We start from the raw sequence: 18,957 nt of genomic DNA on the forward strand, positions 1-18,957 counted from the left end.
TAACAAAATTAATTCATATCACAATTTGCCCAATACCATAACTAATTCCAAAGATATAACAAAATCAATTAATTTCACAACAAATAGCCCAAGGCTCCACACAATATATATAAAACCTCAAAAACAATCATCAGAGATAGAAAATAATCAGCATAGGGCAACGCCTTCATTAATCCAAATTTTGATAATTATACCAACACTCCTTCTTAAGCTTGTTTAATTAATTATTTGAGACGAAAAATTCATAATTAAATCAAAATTCCAAGATTCACCTGGGTTATTTTTCTGAGTCACAAAGATGAAGCCCTACGAAACTTTGAAGTCTTTTACAAGAAAATATAGCATGAAAAAGGTTACTACATTTCCTCCTTAAGAAGTGACCATAGAGGAGAGTTCGAAAGCAAAGCTTTTGAGAACATCTGCAATGATCAAGGGATTTCTCACAATTTCTCCTTCCCAAGATCTCCACAACAAAATGGAGCGGTAGAACATAAAAATAGAACTCTACAAGATATGGCGAGAACCATGATTGTGGAAAATTCTCTCCCACATCACTTCTGGGCAGAAGCTATAAGTAAGACATGTCATATCATCAATAGATGCCTTATTCGATCAATACTCAAGAAGACTCCATATGAACTATGGAGAGGAAAAAGACCCAACATCAGTTATTTTCATCCTTTCGGTTGTAAGTGTTTTATTCACAATAATAGAAAAGATAATCTTGGTAAGTTCGATTCCAAAAGCGATGAAGGTATTTTTCTTGGATACTCTCCTTCCAGTAAAGCATATAGAGCCTTTAATAAGCGTACTTTATCCATTGAAGAATCTATACATATTATTTTTGTGGATACTAACCCTCATTTGAAGAATGATCATCTTCCTGAAAATGAAAAAAATTTCATAGTGCCAAAGTCTATCGATACAAGTGGAATTGCCTCTGAAGAAGTGACTGATCAGCAAAATCAGTCGACTGTGCCTCTTACAAAGAATCAGGAGTCCACTTTGACCGGTCCAACCAACTCTGCTGAAAAGGAGTCAAAATTAGTCGTCCTAAATGAATGGAAAAATGAAGCTGGATATCCCCATAAGTATATCATTGGATACCCTCAGGAAGGGATGGAGACTAGAAGATCTCTAAAGCAGACATCAAATATCACTCTCGTATCCCAACTTGAACCAAAAAGGGTGGACGAAGCACTTGGTGACAAAAGCTGGATAATTGCAATGAAGGAAGAGCTTGATAAATTTGAAAACAACAAAGTATGGGAACTCATTTCTAAGCCACCAAATGCATCCATTATTGGAACAAAATGGGTATTCAGAAAAAAGCTGAATGAATTCGGACAAGTCGTGCGAAATAAAGCGAGACTAGTTGCTTAAGGTTATTCACAACAAGAAGAGATTGATTATGAGGAGACTTTCGCCCCTGTTGCCAGGTTAGAATCCATTCGCATTCTATTAGCTTATGCTGCTCATAAGTATTTCAAACTATTTCAGATGAATGTGAAAAATGCCTTCTTAAATGGATTTATTTCTGAGGAAGTTTTCGTTAAGCAACTTGCAGGATTTGTAAATGAATCCTTTCCCAATCATGTCTACAAATTATCCAAAGCTTTATATGGCCTAAAGCAAGCTCCTAGAGCATGGTATGAAAGGTTAAGCTTTATCCTAATTAAACATGGATTCGATAGAGGTAATATTGATACTACTCTTTTCATCAAACGATCATCTCTAGGCAACCTAATTGTACAGATTTATGTAGATGATATTATTTTTGGTAGTACTAATATTGTTTTGTGCAAGAATTTCTCAAATATCATGAAAGGAGAATTTGAAATGAGTATGATGAGAGAATTATCTTTGTTCCTTGGACTTCAAGTCAAGCAAACACAAAAATGAATCTTCATTAGTCAAACAAAATATACGAAAGAACTCATAAAAAAGAATGGTATGTCCAATGCAAAAGCCATAGGAATACCTATGAGTCTGTCGACTACTTTGGATGAAGATAAAAATGGTAAGAGTGTTGATGAAATAATGTATCGAGCTATGATTGGCTCATTACTCTATCTTACTTCTAGTCGACCAGATATCATATTTAGTGTTTGCAAATGTGCTAAATATCAGTCAACTCCTAAAGAGACTCATTTGACTGCTATTAAACATAGTATCAGATATTTGATAGGAACAGTAGACTATGGATTATGGTATGAAAGTCTGGAAAAGTTCAATCTCAAAGGTTTTTCAGATGCAGATTTTGCAGAAGATAAACTTGATAGAAAAAATACAAGTGGAACGTGTCAATTACTTGGAAAATCCCTTGTATCCTGGCACATCAAGAAATAAAGCTGTGTGGCCTTATCCACCACAGAAGCTGAATATTTGGCAGTAGGCAACTGCTGTACACAAGTACTATGGATCATGCATCAACTGTTAGATTATGATTTACATCTTAACTCTGTTCCGATCATGTGTGACAATACTAGTGCAATTTGTATGTCAAAAACTCTGTGCATCATTCTAGGGCTAAGCATATTGAGATCAAGCATCATTTTATACGTGATCATGTTGCTAAAGGAGATATTTTGTTAGAATTTGTTAATACTGAAAATCAGTTGGCAGATATTTTTACAAAACCTTTGCTTGAAGAAAGATTTCGTTTTCTTTTAAACAAAATTGACATTTGCACAATTCCCTCATAACAATGGTTGATGTATTCCATAATTACTCTTACTTAAACTCCATGTATGTTGTTGTTTGTGCCAAAAAACTCTCTTAGCACTTAATTAGTCTTTACTCCTATTTGAATTGACGGTACAATTTTGCAGAAGAAAACTTTTCAGTTGTCTTTCATACGTCTCTCCAAAAATCGAGGCGTCCTCTTTTGTTAACTCCTCTCTCGAGTGTATCTCCTACTCTCTCAAAGGAACCAAAACTCTCTCTCTATCTTTCTCTTACTCATGGCCAAAGCAAAATCCTCTCCCTCCTCCTCCTTGCCCAGAAGAAGCCACCTATTCAAGAAAACCAAAAATGATCCTGTTAATATCGAATCTTCCGAAATCACAGACAACCCACTCACTGAGGAAGAATCAAGTAGCTCCCAAGAATAAATACTTATCTCAAAAGGGCGAAGGAAAACGACCAATCGAATCTATCCCCAAACTATCATCTTAGAAAAAGGTAAAAACTGAAAATATTGTGTTTGGTCCTGAAGATAAGATGATTTTCTATGGTCCTAAAGAAAAGGCTAGATTTTTCGTCTTCAAAGGAAAGTCAATTGCATTTGGTCATAATGTAAGCTTAAAATCTATGCAAAACTCTCACTGTGATGTTTTGTCTATTTTTAAAACTCAGAAACTTGTCTCCCTATTTACTACTGTTGGTGATATTGTCTATGAAGAGCCTGTGCGCATGTTTTATGCAAATATTTTTGTGAATGATAAAGAGAAACCATGGTATTAGGAACTCGCATTATCCTTGATTCTTATCAATATGAAAAAATCATTGCCACAAAGTTTGTTGGATACAACTTCTTTGTGCAATGTTCCTGGCCAGATAATTTTGAAGTATCGTTTGGTGAGGCCAAAAGTGTTCTGTCTGAAACCCCCCTGATATAGGTCCTAAGAACTTGAAGTTTGAACATCGTGTTCTAGCCCACATTATCGCAACCACTTTGCTACCCCGTACTAGTTCACTCAGTACTTTGTCTCTCAGTCATCCTGTATTGTTTGGTAAATGTTAAAACTATAAACTGGTTTGTCTAGATATGCCAATACATGCTTGAAAGTATTAGGGACATTTCCTCTTTTGCGAGCAGCCTACCTTATGGTCTACTAGTTTCTCGCATCCTGAAAGTCATGAAAGTGGATCTATCTATCTATGTTCCAAAGATTATCTCCAGCAGCTATGACAAAACTTCCTTTGCCATGATGTTGTATACTTTAATTGAGGGAACCTGGCTTAAAAAAGATAAAGCATCAGAAGTCATCCCTACTCAGAGCAGTAGAGGAATACAATCTGAAGCCATCAAATCCTCTTCTTCAGATCAACTGATGCTGATGCAGCACAACATTGCAGATATCAAAGATTTACTAACCTCTATGCAGGAATAGGTGGACAAGATCAAAGAAGTAACCAAGGAAACCGCGGCAGACGTGGCCAAACTTAGGATCACTCTTCAAGCCACAAGGAGGCAAGGAATCAGGGTCATGCAGGATGTTTCTGAGAAGCTAACCAAAGTCACCAAAGACATTGATGCCTCTTATGAAAGCTTCTGAACTAAAGTGATCAACACCCTGAAATATTTCCTTGGGAGGCATTGAATGTTTAGGAATGCGTAAGACAAACTTTTTGCTTTGTGTGATAGTTTAAGACTATTTTCTTTTGGCTGTGTTTGGTATGAGCATTAGTCGACTATGCTCACTATAACTGCTTAGTTGTACAAATTTTATGCCTGCTTAACTAGTACTATTACCTTAGCTAGTGCTATTACAACAAGTAATTTGTTTCCCCTCTTTTTGATTGATGTCAAATGGGGAGAAAGAAAGAGTTGTTGCAGTTGTGTTACAGGTGAATTACAACTACAAGGTTGCAAGTCTGTTACAAAAGAGTTGTTGATTCAAATCAACAACCAGCTTAAAGACAGGGGGAGCACACTTGAAAAGACAAGTGCAGATACAAATTCAAATCAAATCAAAATCAGCTTAAAGACATGGGGAACACACTTAAAAAGAATAGGGAAGTATCCATAAATTAGTCAAACTCTTTTTAGGTTATTGTCATCATCAAAAAAGGGGAGATTTTTAAGTGTAGAATTTTAATAATGATCAAGTATCCGTTAAGTGTAGAATTTTAATAATGATCAAATATCCATAAAAAAGTCTTGACTAATGTTATATTAATATATTCAGGTAAAGCAAGCATTGCCAAATAGGAATGAAGATCCACTCCATGTTTATGTATCTTGAACCATTGCCTTATATGTAACTCACATGCAAATACAAACAACAGATTCTGTATGAAGGAAGATTTAAAATAGAAAGGAAACAAAATGTGATGGGAGACAACTTGAAGTGCTGTTCCTCTACCCAATAAAGCATGGAGCATGTAAAACACTCCCTGAATAAAATTAATCCAGCCCATCAACTGCTCCCTTCTTCGACAAAGCATGGGAAATGGAAGCAACTCCCCAGATCTTGGCTTGGAGCACTCCCTGGATTATTAAATCCAGCCCATCCTTCTTGAAGGAATCAAAGAAATGGGTCATGAATCAAGTATCGTAAAAACGTGGTGTGCATCAATCAAAACAATGGACAACAACTCTCAAATATGGTCTATAAGAAGACTGGCGTATTCAAGGATTACTATGCAACTATGCAAACTGAGTCTAAACCTTTCTAGTTCTTAGTACAAACACAGTATTCTTGAGTCTACAAGTGTCATAAAAGATATGAAGAGATAGAACTCAAAAAGAGAGTTGTGTCAACATTACAAAAGCTAGTATCACTTAATGTTGTTGATGGTGAGCGAACCAAACCATCATCATTGTAACCTATTATTAAAGATATAAGAAGTCCCTTACGACCCAAGGGAAACTGGATGTAAGTACCTCACCGGTACTGAACCAGTATAAAAATTACTGTGTCTTGTTATCTTTTAGTTTGCTTGGTTTACTTCTCTTTAACTGTTCACTGCGCAGAATCTAGTCGACTAAACTCATATTTAGTCAACTAAGTTTTAATCGACCACAATTCACCCCCCCTTGTACTTTCAGGCAATACACTTGAGAGAGAGCTTGATGGATTATGAGTGTGCAAGTGTATTGTTTTTGTTTTGCTTCATATTAATATTATATAAGTGATATCACTTGAATGATGCAATCATGTTTGGTACAAAGGCATTCCTCATAAAGTGACTGCTCCACTGTTTGCACTGTTGCAGTTACTTTATAGCTATGGGGAGTTGACTGGTACTGTCAGCAAGGGAACCGATGTCGATTTGTTCCCTCTGTTGTTTCTTGGACTCTGAATGTTGGAGCATGTCTCATACTTGAGACTTGTTAATTTTTGAGCACTCAGAGGACATGGAACAGGTTCCCCATCTAGTTCTTAACATTAAGTTTGTCAGATCATCAAAACATAGCAGGACACATAACTTATTAATTTTCCCATTTTTGATGATGACAAACTTGTAATTGAAATTCCCCCTGAGCATGTGCGTGTTCCCCTTCTTGTTCCCCCTTAATTAATAAATTCCCCCTGAGCCTGTGCTTGTTCCCCCTCAATTACTTTCAGCATGTGCTTGTTCCCCTTCAGGCACAAGCAATAAGCAAAAAGAAGTCTAGCCTGGTTAACTCATGCCACATGTGTGCACACAATCATGGCTAAAAACAGAGTAGAAGAACAAGATATGCACAACAAAAGGACGAGAAATTCATTAATTTTGGAAATAAACAGGGAGCAGTTCCATTGTTACACAATCACCACAAATAAAAACAACAAAAAGGTACCAGTCATCAAACATAACAAAACACAGTAAATAGAAACAACTTGAACTTGAACTTGACACTAGGAAGGGAATGAATCTAAGGAGCACTGGAAGGGGGAGGCAGAGAGGAAGAGGCAAGAGTTCTAAGGAGGATATCCATTCGAGCATTTGTAGACCCTTGCTCATTAAGCAACCTCTCCTTCAGGTCCTCGATCTGTTTCTTGAGATCATTATTTTCTTTGGTCAGGAGATCAACCTCTGTACTTTGTGAGCTACTGGAACCAGATGCCTACTGGGCCTGACTGAGCTGACCCTCAAGGATAACATTCCTTGCCTTCAACTTCCTTATCTCTTCATTAGTGATATTCTGAGCTTCAATCAGTTGGGAGATAGTAGAGTTGCTGCCAACTCCTCTTTTCTTATCGATGCACTCACTCTTCTAAGGTAGTTTTGGATAAACTCTGCTTGCGAGTATCCATGGTGGCCTTTCCCAGGGGAACTTTGAAGAACTCAAAAACTTTGGTGAGAAGAAACCTATAGGGCAGCCCATGATTACCATCCTTGAAATCTGCTACCTTTTTTTCATATGCTCAATCATAATTCCCGGCAGATTTATAGTGGAGTATGCATCCAGTGCTTCCATGAGGAACAATTCTGCTTGTGATGTAATAGAATGTCTTTCTGCACAATGGAGCAACACCTTGTTCACCATTTCGAATAGCAGCTAGTACACTGGAAGGAGGGACTTCTTGTGCAACCGTTCCCCCTGTTGGACTGTATCATCCTTCAGAATGACATTTCTGAAGTTTGAAGAGCAAGTCCCTTCAATGGAGGATATACCATCAGTAGGCACTCCCAAGATGGTTCCCAACACAGCTTCATCCAATACAAAATCAACCCCATTCACCTTCATGCAGATGTTGTCATCCTCGACTGTGAAAAAATCAGCATAAAAGCTGCGCACTTCGGCCTCATATACTTTAGGACTCTCATTTTGTGAACAAAGGTGTCCACTGTTGAAAGTCACAGATATCAACCAGTTGACGCATTCCTGACATGTCAAGAATATCAGGGGCAAATGTTCTTCCCCACAACACTTTCTGATTACTCAGATTTTCTCTTCCTTCATTCTTGGCCACCCTCACCTTGGTCCTTTTTGAGGAACCAGGTTCCTCATTGGCACCATCCTTCTATTTTACTGATTTTCTCACACTTTTAGCTTTCTTTATAGGTTTCTCAGACACATATTTCTCAGACATGTTCTTACCAGACCCCTCTGCCGCTTTTTCTCCAGACTCACCCACTTCAACATTACTAACTTCCATCACTTTCACATATGACTCTTTCCAAAATTTTGAACCTCATCCACCTCGTCATCAATGTACACAACAAGAGCTGTAGGCACCACCTCTTCATGTACTAACTTTCTACCCTTCACCAACCTTCTACTCTTCTTTTCTTTCTTACTTTTCTTCAGAGCTGACTCAAGAGCCTCCTTCTGTTGCAGCATAGTAGTAGGTCTTTTAGGAGTGGATGTTTTGGAAGTTTCCATGCTACTCCTAGTACTAATAAAGCTTGCAAGATCCATATTATCATAGTCTTCTTCACTACCGTCATTCTCCTCCTCAGACAGAGATCTCATCTCGGGAGCGACAATGGCTAATGACTCAACATAGAAATGAGGAGAGGGATCGGGATCATTATTGACATGGGGTTCTTTTGATGAACATAGGTTTCATTCCAAGTAGGAGCAGAGGGCTCCTCTTAGGTGAAGAGATCAGGTCCCTCGAGTTGTTCCTAGTAGTACTTTCAGGTGCCAAATTTTCAATAGGCACCATTTCCCTATCCTCTTCTTGTAGACTATCACCTTCTCCCTGAGTCCCATTGGTTTTAGACACACCTTCATAGAAACCATCCACGCACCCCTCAGCAGCTATTGACAACATATTTTCTATGGCCTTTTGTTCTTCTAACCCCAAAGGAAACTCAGAAGGTATAGAAGAAATATTACCTGTAAGATATGCAACATTCAAATCGAGACTTGGGGTAGTCATTGTGTTAACCACACTTTGTTGTGCATCAAAACTCTCTTCTAAACGCAGACTGGAAACTTCCTGATTTTCTTCTCCCTCTACTGTTTCTCCCTCAGCCATTTTTTTTGGCAAGGCAGAGGGAGAGATCATAGCCACAAACCTCTTGGGATTCAAAGTTTTGCGACTCCAATGAGAATCAGAACTTGATTGGGGTGGAGAAGAGGCAGTGAGTATTTGGGAATCTTGCTTAGGGTTTGGACTGGGTGGCGTAAGGTGCTTAGACTCTGTCACTGGTGCATCAAGAGATGAAGATATAGTGGGGACGACACTGGGGACATTTGAGGCTTCGAGATTTTGAGACATTATAGAGTGTAATGAGAGTTTGTGAAAGAAGAGTGTTTGGTTGTTGAGAGAAAAAGGGAAATTTTGGCTTTTGATGTGAATAGTTGTGAGAGTGACAGAGTTTGGGTTTATTAAAAGGGAGTGAGGGACCAGTTGGGAATGAGTATTGATTTTCTAGGTAGACGGGTCGTTTTGTAACGGGTAGGATGCTTGGGTTCCAAAGAAAAGAAGCTGACAATTAAATGAAATGGCACCTTTTTTAGCTGTTTAAAAAGTTATGCATGAGAGTTCAAAAGGAACTACTAACCTGTGTCACAGGAACCAGGTTCCCTAACAGATTTTGGAAATGTAATCCTCATCTTTTTGCGAAGATGCAATACATTAACTCCTTGTTTGCTTTGTAATCGTCATGCGTGTCTACCTGTAATGGTATAGAAATGAGTTAGACCTTGCCAGAAAACACTTTTTAGTAATTTCACCTGTACATTTCTTTCATAGCCAATCATCGAGGGACCAGGTCCTTAACTTAATTTTATCAACCCTAGTGCAAGATGATTCTTTTCAAAGTGCTCTCTGCTCAGTGCTTTGGTGAATATGTCTGCAATTTGATTTTCTGTGCTGCAGAACTTCATGCAAATAATCCCCTTTTTAACATTGTCTCTGATAAAATGATGTCGCACATAAATGTGCTTTGTTCTCTTATGTTGAACTAGGTTCTTTTCCATGTTGAGAGCACTGGTGTTGTCACATAGTAATGACACACAATCAGAAAACACACCAAAATCTTCTAGTTGCTGCTTGATCCACAACAGTTGAGCACAACAAGAGGCAACCGTCACATATTCAGCTTCTGCAGTTGAAAGAGCCACTGGATTTTATTTTCTTATACCCCATGAAATTAGACACGAACCTAGAAAGTTTGCCATGCCAGAAGTGCTTTTCCTGCCCACCAGGTAACTAGCATAATCAGTATTAGCATACCCGATCAAGCCAAAGTTGTCTACTAAGGGGTAGTAGAGAACCAGGTCTTCAGTTCCCTTTAAATATCTTAGGATTCTCTTAGCAGCCTTCAGATGCGATTCCTTTGGATTTGATTGAAACCTGGAACATATCCCCACACTAAAAACGATATGTGGTTTGCTTGATATGAGATACAAGAGTGACTCAATGATACCTTTGTACATGGTCTCGTTCACAGGGGAACCGGGTTTATCCATGTCCAGTCGAGTGGCAGTGGCAATAGGAGTGTCAATGACTTTTGAGCTTTCCATTTCAAATCTCTTCAGAAGCTCTTTGATGTATTTCTGCTGACTTATCATTGTGCCCTTAGGAGTTTGCTTGACTTGCAGGCCTAAGAAGAAATTCAATTCCCCCATCGTGCTCATTTTAAACTCACTTTCCATGAGCTTTGCAAACTCCTCACACAGAGAATCATTTGTTGCACCAAAGATGATGTCCTCAGCATAAACTTGCACAATGAGCAGGTTCCACCCCCGTTTCTTCAGAAATAAGGTGTTGTCAATTTTTCCTCTTGTATAACCATTTTCTAGGAGAAATTTGGACAACCTTTCATACCATGCGCGAGGAGCCTGCTTCAGCCCATATAAGACCTTATCGAGTTTGAAAATATACTCAGGATTCTCATCACATTCGAAGCTAGGAGGTTGCTTGACGAAGATTTCTTCTTTTAGAAAGCTATTCAGGAATGCACCTTTGACATCCATTTGGAACAATTTGAATTCCATATGAGATGCAAATGCAATAAGGATTCTGATGGCCTCCATTCGAGCAACTGGGGCAAAAGTTTCATCATAGTCAATCCCTTATTTTTGATTGTACCCTTGAACTACCAGCCTTGCCTTGTTCCTTGTTGTATTCCCAAACTCATCAAGCTTGTTTCTGAATACCCACCTGGTTCCTATAACAGTTCTGTCAGCAGGTCGAGGAACGAGGTGTCATACACTGTTCCTCTCAAATTGATGGAGTTTATCTTGCATGGCAGTAATCCAGTCAATATCTTTCAATGCTTTCTTGATATTTTTAGGCTCAACTTGAGAGAGAAGAGCTGAGAAGGCAAGTGATTTTCTCGACTTCGATCTAGTTTGAATCCCTGAGTCGAGAGGAGTGATCACATTTTGAAGAGGGTGTGAGATTTTGTGCTTCCAGTTAGACACCCGAATCTCATTGTGAGAGAGTCCAGGTACTTCTGAATGTGACCCATGGTTGATGTGAGTCCCACTTCTCAGCTTAGCATCGAGGGTTCCTTTCACAACATCAACAACTCTGTTCTTAGCTTCAGTTATTGTGATCGAGGAACTAGGTTCCGCTGCATCCGCTGGAGAGACCGCTGCATCATCATCATTTGATTCCTTGACGTAGCTCATCATGTCAGCCTTTCCATTTGCCATATCAATGACTTCACCAGGGACTATTGACTTCTCTTCAACTTGATCAATCTTATTATATGAATCTTTCCCATGTAGATGGTGTGATTCATCAAATATCACATGTATGCTTTCCTCAACACATTGCGTTCTTTTGTTGTAGACTTTGTATGCTTTACTTTGTGATGAATAGCCCAGAAAGATACCTTCATCACTTTTGGCATCAAATTTTCCAAGAGCTTACTTTCCATTATTGAGGACAAAAAATTTGCAGCCAAATGTTCTCAAATGTGTTAGCTTGGGTTTCCTTCCATTCAACAGTTCATACGGAGTCTTGTTCAGGAGAGGCCTGATCATGCACCTGTTCACCAAATAACATACAGTGTTAACTGCTTCTGCCCAGAAGTTTTTAGCAGTGCCACTGTCAATCAGCATTGTCCTTGTCATGTCTTCAAGAGTCCTATTTTTCCTCTCCATAACACCGTTTTGTTGAGGTGTTCTTGGAGTTGAGAAATTATGACTTATGCCATTTTCAACACAGAGTTTGTCGAATTTGGCATTATCAAACTCTATGCCGTGATCAGATCTTATGCACGCAACATTGTGGCTCACCTTAATTTGGATCTTCTTTACAAAAGCAACAAACACTGGAAAAGTTTCATCCTTGGTTTTGAGGAACAATGTCCAGGTGAATCTAGAATAGTCATCCACTATAACGAAAATATACTTCTTTCCTCCTCTACTTGACACCCTCATAGGTCCACAGATCCATATGGAGGAGATCGAGTGGCCTTGAGGTGCTAACATCCTTTTGGGCTTGAAAGAAGACCTGACTTGCTTTTCTTTTACACATTCATCACACACCTTGTGGTTTTTGAAACTTGACATCAGCATGCCATGAACCAGGTCCTTACTGACCAGTTTGTTCAGCAACGTAAGGCTTGCATGACCCAATCTTCTGTGCCATAGTTCATCATCATCATCAACAACACTCAGGCAAGTGAGATCCCCATTTTGCAGGGATTCAAAATCAGCAACATAAATGTTCTTGTATCTTTTTGCCACCAGGACCACTTCACCAGTCACAAGGTTTGTAATTGTGCAGACTTTTGACATAAATTCCACGTTGTTTCCTTTGTCGTAGATTTGGGAAACACTCAGTAGGCTATATTTCAAGCCGTTCACATAGTACACATTTTCAATTGAGTGGGTGAGTGACTTCCCAATTCTTCCTACTCCCAGAATGTATCCCCTTTTTCCATTACCAAAGGACACACTCCCTTCTTGCAGGGCTTTGAGTGAAAGGAAATCATTGATGCTTCCAGTCATGTGCTTAGAACAACCACTATCCATGTACCATTTTTGGCTGCTTCCTTTCACTGCTCCCTGCACAAGAAAATCAAGGATTAGACTTAGGAAACCAAATAAGTTTGAGTCCCTTGTAGTGAGAAAAAGGTCGAATTAAGCTTCTTTTTGTCCAGACAGGCAGTATACATTTTTAACGAAGGGACCAGGTTCTTAGCAGTAGTTTCCTTTTCAACAAACACTTTGTTTTTCTGTTGGGACTGAATTGTAGCCTTACAGTTTTCTTTAAAGTGACCAGCGTTGCCACAGTGAGTGCAAAGCCAGTTATCAGGGACAGTAACATACTTGCTATGTGGATTGTAAGGAGTTTTTTCCCTTTAGAACCCGACGCCCTGCCTATTCCCACTATTACTTGTATATATGACAACAATTATATTAGAGGACCAGGTCCACTTTAGAGATTTTTCGAGGTCATTTTTAACTCTGCCTAGATCTTCTTGAAGCTGTCTATTTCTTTCAAGTTCAACACACAGACTAGATTTCACAGATTGTAGTTCATTTTCAAGCTTAATGTATGCCTCACTTGTAACTTCCTTCTCCTTTTGGACAGTCCTAGAACTGTTTTCCTTTTTTAATTCCTCTATTGTTTCTTTTAGGTCCATGATGACTACTAACAAGTCATATCTCTCATTCTCTATGTTTTCAGCCTTTTTAATCAGAACACTTTTTTCTTTCACTAGATTCTCGATGGTTTCTTTTAGGTCGGCCACTACAACTACCAAATCATCTCTCTCATTTTCTACCTCTCCTAACTCTCTAATTAAGGCATTTTTATCGTTTATAAGATTGTGATAAGCGTCAATTAAAATATTTCCCAAGGATATGAGCTTTTTCTGTGAGTAAGACTTCAGATTTCTCTAAACGTCTAGAAAGTTTACCTCATCATTATCATTATTTTCATCATCGTCAGATTTTGCCATCAGGGCAGAGATGGAATCATAATCAGCTGCTTCACTTTCGACTGCTATCATGGAGGTGTCAGCTTGTGCATCATCTTCTCCGAATTCGCTGGAAGAGTCTCCCCATGCAGCAAGAGCTTGTTTCACAACATTGTCGGCAGCTTCTTTTCTTTTAAATCTTTTATCAGGAACCGAGTTCCTCTTGGTTGTTTTGTCTATGTTGTGCTTGTACTGGTCTTGCTTGAGGAGGGGATAATCCTTGATGAAATGTCCTGGCTTCCCGCACTTATGACATAAGTCATATCCCCTTGGCTTGCTAGAGCTGCCCTTCTTAGGAATATCTCTATTTTTGCGGACCATCTTCTGAAATCTCTTTGTCAAGTAAGCCATATCAACATCCTCATCACTTGATTCATTGTTGTCTGTCTTGAGGACCAAGTTCTTCTCCCTTTTGGGCTCTCTTCTCTCATGATCCTTTTTCTTCTTCATTTCATAAGTTTTCAAATTACCAATGAGTTCATCAATTGTTAGCTTTTGTAGATCCTTTGCCTCCGTGATAGCATTTACTTTGCTTTCCCAGGAACCAAGTAATACGCTGAGTATTTTCCTGACAAGTTTATTCCTTGGAATGATTTCTCCCAGGGAATGGAGCTCATTAATGATAGAGGTGAAGCGAGTGTGCATGTCCTGAATGGACTCATCGTCCTTCATCCTGAAGAGTTCATACTCAGTGGTTAGCATATCAATCTTCGACTGCTTGATTTGAGTTGTCCCTTCGTGTGCTGTTTGGAAAGCTTCCCAGATCTCCTTGGCAGATTGACAAGCCGAAATCCTATTGTATTCATCTGGCCTAATGCCAAAGACGTGGATTTTCTTTGCTCGAAAGTTCTTCTCTATAGCCTTGTGGTCGGCATCGCTGTATTCCTTCCTACACTTGGGAACTGTCACTGCTGGTTCCTTAATGGTTTTCATAAGAACGAAAGGACCGTCGCAGATAACATCCCAGAGCTCTGAATCTTCAGCCATGATAAAATCATGCATCTTTGTCTTCCACCATCCATAGTATTGGCCATTGAATCTTGGTGGTCTGTAGGTGGATTGACCTTCTTCGAAGTTTAGTGAAGAAGCCATGAGGATCCTTTCTAGGTGTTAGCCTGATAGAAAGAACCTGCTCTAATACCAATTGATAGAAACTAAGGGTTCACCAAACTTATATAGAGAACCAGGTTCTCTATTAGTTCCCACAAGACACACTCACACAACTGTAAGTAAATAATACTATAGAGTTTTACGTGGAAAACTCCGAGCTCACGGGATTAAAAATCACGATCTACCCTTGTACGATTTCAACTTCACTGCTGAACAAACTTCAGATTATAAACTATTATAACCTAGGAATTAACCTCTTAATCCCTCACTAACTTGTAATAACTCTATTACAAGCCCTTCTGTAATAAATCTATTACAAGCCCCTTTGTAATAACTCTATTACAAAGCTTACAATTTGACTAACTCTAACCAAGACACAAACACATGGTTTATGATTTTACAAAAGTTTCATATACAATGCTTCTAACTAAGCTAAGTAGAAATTACAAGTAAATCACTTTGACAAAGATGCTACACAACTAAGGATATATGATAACTAAAAACAAGAAATTAGTCCTTCGTTATGTTGCTCTTTGTTCTTGACGCCTTGAATGTCACTTGCAGGTTGGCAATACACTTGAGAGAGAGCTTGATGGATTCTGAGTGTGCAAGTGTATTGTTTTTGCTTTGCTTCATGTTAATATTACATAAGTGACATCACTTGAATGATGCAAGCATGTTTGGTACAAAGGCATTCCCCATAAAGTGACTGCTCCACTGTTTGTACTGTTGCGTGTGTGCAGAGAAACAATAACAGTCATTTTACAACTGTGAGGAGTTGACTAGTACTGTCAGCAAAGGAACTGATGTCAATGTGTTCTCTCTGTTATTTTTTGGACTCTGAATGTTGGAGCATATCCCACACTTGAGACTTGTTATTCTTTGAGCACTCATACGATGTGGAATAGGTTCCCCATCTTGTTCTTAACATTAAGTTTGTCAGATCATCAAAACATAGGAGGACACATAACTTATCAATTTTTTTTTTACAATATTAGATTATATTACCTGCAATATTAGATTATTATTTTTAACTAAAATGATTTGATATCCTAGAAAATAAAGTAAATCATCTGCTATAACAATTTAAATTACAGCGTTAGTGTAAACATCTTAGCTGTTAGTTCGTATAACTGCTGTTAGTTCGTATAACTTGAACCCCATATATTGAATGCCTCCTTTTAGGCTGAACCTTGCTTGCACTTAACTAGAAACAGGCTAACGTAACGTTATAATATATTCATGGCAGGAAAATCCCAGGACCAAGCTATGAGCGACTACATTACCAAGATGAAACAACTCCTTCCCCGGATCCCGCGCGAACGCAGGATGCTTTGTGTACGGGCTGCCCTTTTTATAGTAAGCTTAGATACTTTCTCTTCTTGCATGGTATGTTTATACTTCCCTAAGGGTGCAAATTAAGGGAAGTTGCTTTCAAGTTACGTATCGAGTAACTAGTATCTATATAAGTAATATGTAGCTGCTGAACATGCGTTTACATTCGCCCAGAATGTGACAATTAGTTTTATGAACATGTTATCATAAATTGACTTGCTGCTTATCAACAAATCCATTCCATGAGTTTTCATCAGGTAAAAACTCATATACCATTTCCTTAGTCTAGTATTGTTGGAATAAGAACAATGATGAATTATATATGAAAAAGTACAATTAGTTTCAAACATGTCAACCACACTGTCTGATTAGTGCGTCCTAACAAATCCATTCGACGAGCATTCATCAAGTAAGCTCATCCAAATTTTCCTTATTCAACTAAACACAATCAAACTGCAATCAATGAAGATAGAAGAGAAGAAAAATTACATAATGATAGTCACAGTCACAGTCAGTCTATTTACAAGTCTGAATGGCTGTGAAGATGGTCTGAATTATAGTCATTGCAAGCGTGAAAATAACAGCAAGGAACACAAAAATATTCCAGGGACCACTAAAATATTTTTGCTTGAATTCAGCTAGAAAAACTCTTAGAGGGAGCCTTTTACTTGCTAAGTATGCTGAGATGTGTCGTTTGACATGCTTAAAAGCTTGAGGATTGTTCATAGCAACATGTGCTGTTATATCTCTGAAGAGGTCAACCACTGCTTGATCGTCGCCAATGGAGTAGCTGATGATGCCCCTGCCTCGCAGCTCCTTAACATCTTCCTCTCGATTAATCAACTTACCCATGAAATTCAAGTAAGTTGAGATCCCTGAAGGATTATCTTGTGTGCTGCACGAATATTCGTAAGCAACTAAGTTTAACAACAAGGCCTTGGTCCACTCGTGGATAGTTAGTTGAGGAAGGACCAACTTCCCTGATAACGCATATGATTTAAAATAAATGTCTGATGGGGAAAAATAAGTAAGACGACCACCAACCTTTCCACACCTGCAGCGAATGCCCGCTTTCTTCAACTCTGTCACTGATAAATTTGGGTAATTATAAACAAGATCATCTTCTTCTTCTTCTTCTTCAAGTTTTGTAGGGCCAGCTCCAATTGCTTCGATCGATAGGTCTCTGAAAAGTTGAAGAAGATGCTTGTGAGAGACATGGGGGAATCGTTCTGATTCCTGGCGCGGCAGCGGCATATTGTTCACGATGTAATCATCAAAATGATCAATATCAATTAATGTATCATCAGTTGAAGAAACACCGGATACTGTTGTTATCATCCGATTAAAGAGGAACGACATGATAATAACCATCAAAGAGAAATCATTTCCACGCATAAAAGATGTACAAAATATCTGGAGAAGCTCAAAAGGTAATTGATTCTCCAACAGTAAAAGGTCACGACGCACCAAATCTCTATCATGGTTCTTCATATTCATATCCACCCACCTACTCCCTCCAAGCTCGGAGGATAAGAATTCAAGAATAAAGCAGGCATCGATAAACATTATTACAAACCAGTCAGGGTCATTATAAACAGAATGAACAGAGTGAGAGTAACAATTCCGAGCTTTGAGCAACACTGTTTCAAAAGCTGCCGTATCCGCTTCTCGTATTCGTTCTGCATACTTCTGCGCTAGTGACCGTTTGAACTTCTCCATGGCTTGAAGATGGTCTTTCCCATGGTGCATTGGACCAATGGAAACCACAAGGGGCTCGTAGTGCTTGGCATCTTCCGAACTATTCGGAGCTACGCTTTGTATTTTCTGCTTCTCATCAAGTCTACCAGCAACATTAGGGCCTATATAATGATCATGATCATGATCATGAAGGAGAAAATGTAACCAGCCACCTATGTTGGCTGCTGAACTACTGCTATTGCCTTGATCAGATGGAGGACCTGACATTATTTTCAATGCAACCATAAAATCAGCATACATATACACAATGTAAACGTAGTAGTACAATATATATTTTCTGCAAAACCTATCTTAGGAATAGTACATAAGTTTTCTTTCATATCAAGTCTGGTATTTTAAGGATCATGGACACCATTCTTGCTTTAATTAAGAAGTGCCTTTATTCTCAACTTAACACGCAAGCAAATGCAGATTCTAGCTAGTCTTCGGTGACCATCAATATCATTTTTAAGTGCTTAACATCTTGTTTGAATAGTACGTACTATTTAACGTAATAATGAATTTTGTAAATCCATGTATGTTTAACAAACTTAAGAACGTAATCAGAAATTTTGGGCAGAACAAATCAACTATTAGCACCAACGGTTAATAATCCAAAGGCAGAACTTCAAGATTTTAAAATGATTCAGATATCATTACACACGCGTGAAGGCGTGTCACTTTTTTTTAGCCAATAAAAAAAATAGAATGTCGGGAACTCAATGGTTGTGCCATATTCTCCCTTTCGAAAAACAGGACATTTGATAAGATTTGAGCCTACATGACGATTAATTTGTCAAAAGAGCAAGAAGTTTGCGCTGGTGCAAAGTCTAAAGTCTAGTTGCTACATTCAAAGTCCAACTCAGAAAGGAACTCTACTGCTGAAGAATGACCTGTATACGGTCAAAACCAAGTTTGCCATTCGTATGATTAATCAAGATTGGAGCATGATGGACCGAGGTTCGTCATTATAATATTAAGTTGTGACGTGAAGTTGGGTTGTCGAGATCAATACCGAGATCAAGTTAATATCGAGCTCGAGACCCAGAGACCGATCAATATCGAGCTCGAGTCAATATCGAGCTCCAGACCCAGTGACCGATCAATATCGAGCTCGAGTCAATATCGAACTCGAGACCCAGAGACCGATTAATATCGAGCTCGAGACCTAGAAGTTCGATCAATATCGAGCTCGAAACCCAGAGACCGACCAATACTAAGACC

General features: G+C 38.7%; 2 protein-coding genes across 2 annotated transcripts; both read right to left on the reverse strand.

Moving 5' to 3' along the window:
- Positions 1-10,819: 10,819 nt before the first annotated feature.
- On the reverse strand, positions 10,820-14,643 carry LOC138903159 (uncharacterized). Its single transcript, XM_070191081.1, has 5 exons — positions 13,492-14,643; positions 12,998-13,446; positions 12,760-12,901; positions 11,610-12,634; positions 10,820-11,462 (listed from the first exon to the last, which is right to left on the reverse strand). The coding sequence occupies exons 1-5, from the start codon at positions 14,641-14,643 to the stop codon at positions 10,820-10,822; spliced, it is 3,411 nt and encodes a 1,136-aa protein (XP_070047182.1).
- A 1,869-nt stretch (positions 14,644-16,512) lies between these two features.
- Positions 16,513-17,994, reverse strand: LOC104088237 (UPF0481 protein At3g47200-like). The gene has a single exon (XM_070191082.1). The coding sequence runs from the start codon at positions 17,992-17,994 to the stop codon at positions 16,513-16,515; it is 1,482 nt and encodes a 493-aa protein (XP_070047183.1).
- Positions 17,995-18,957: the final 963 nt, after the last annotated feature.

This window comes from Nicotiana tomentosiformis, chromosome 12 (assembly GCF_000390325.3).
Source record: "Nicotiana tomentosiformis chromosome 12, ASM39032v3, whole genome shotgun sequence".
Taxonomy (NCBI): Eukaryota; Viridiplantae; Streptophyta; class Magnoliopsida; order Solanales; family Solanaceae; genus Nicotiana; species Nicotiana tomentosiformis.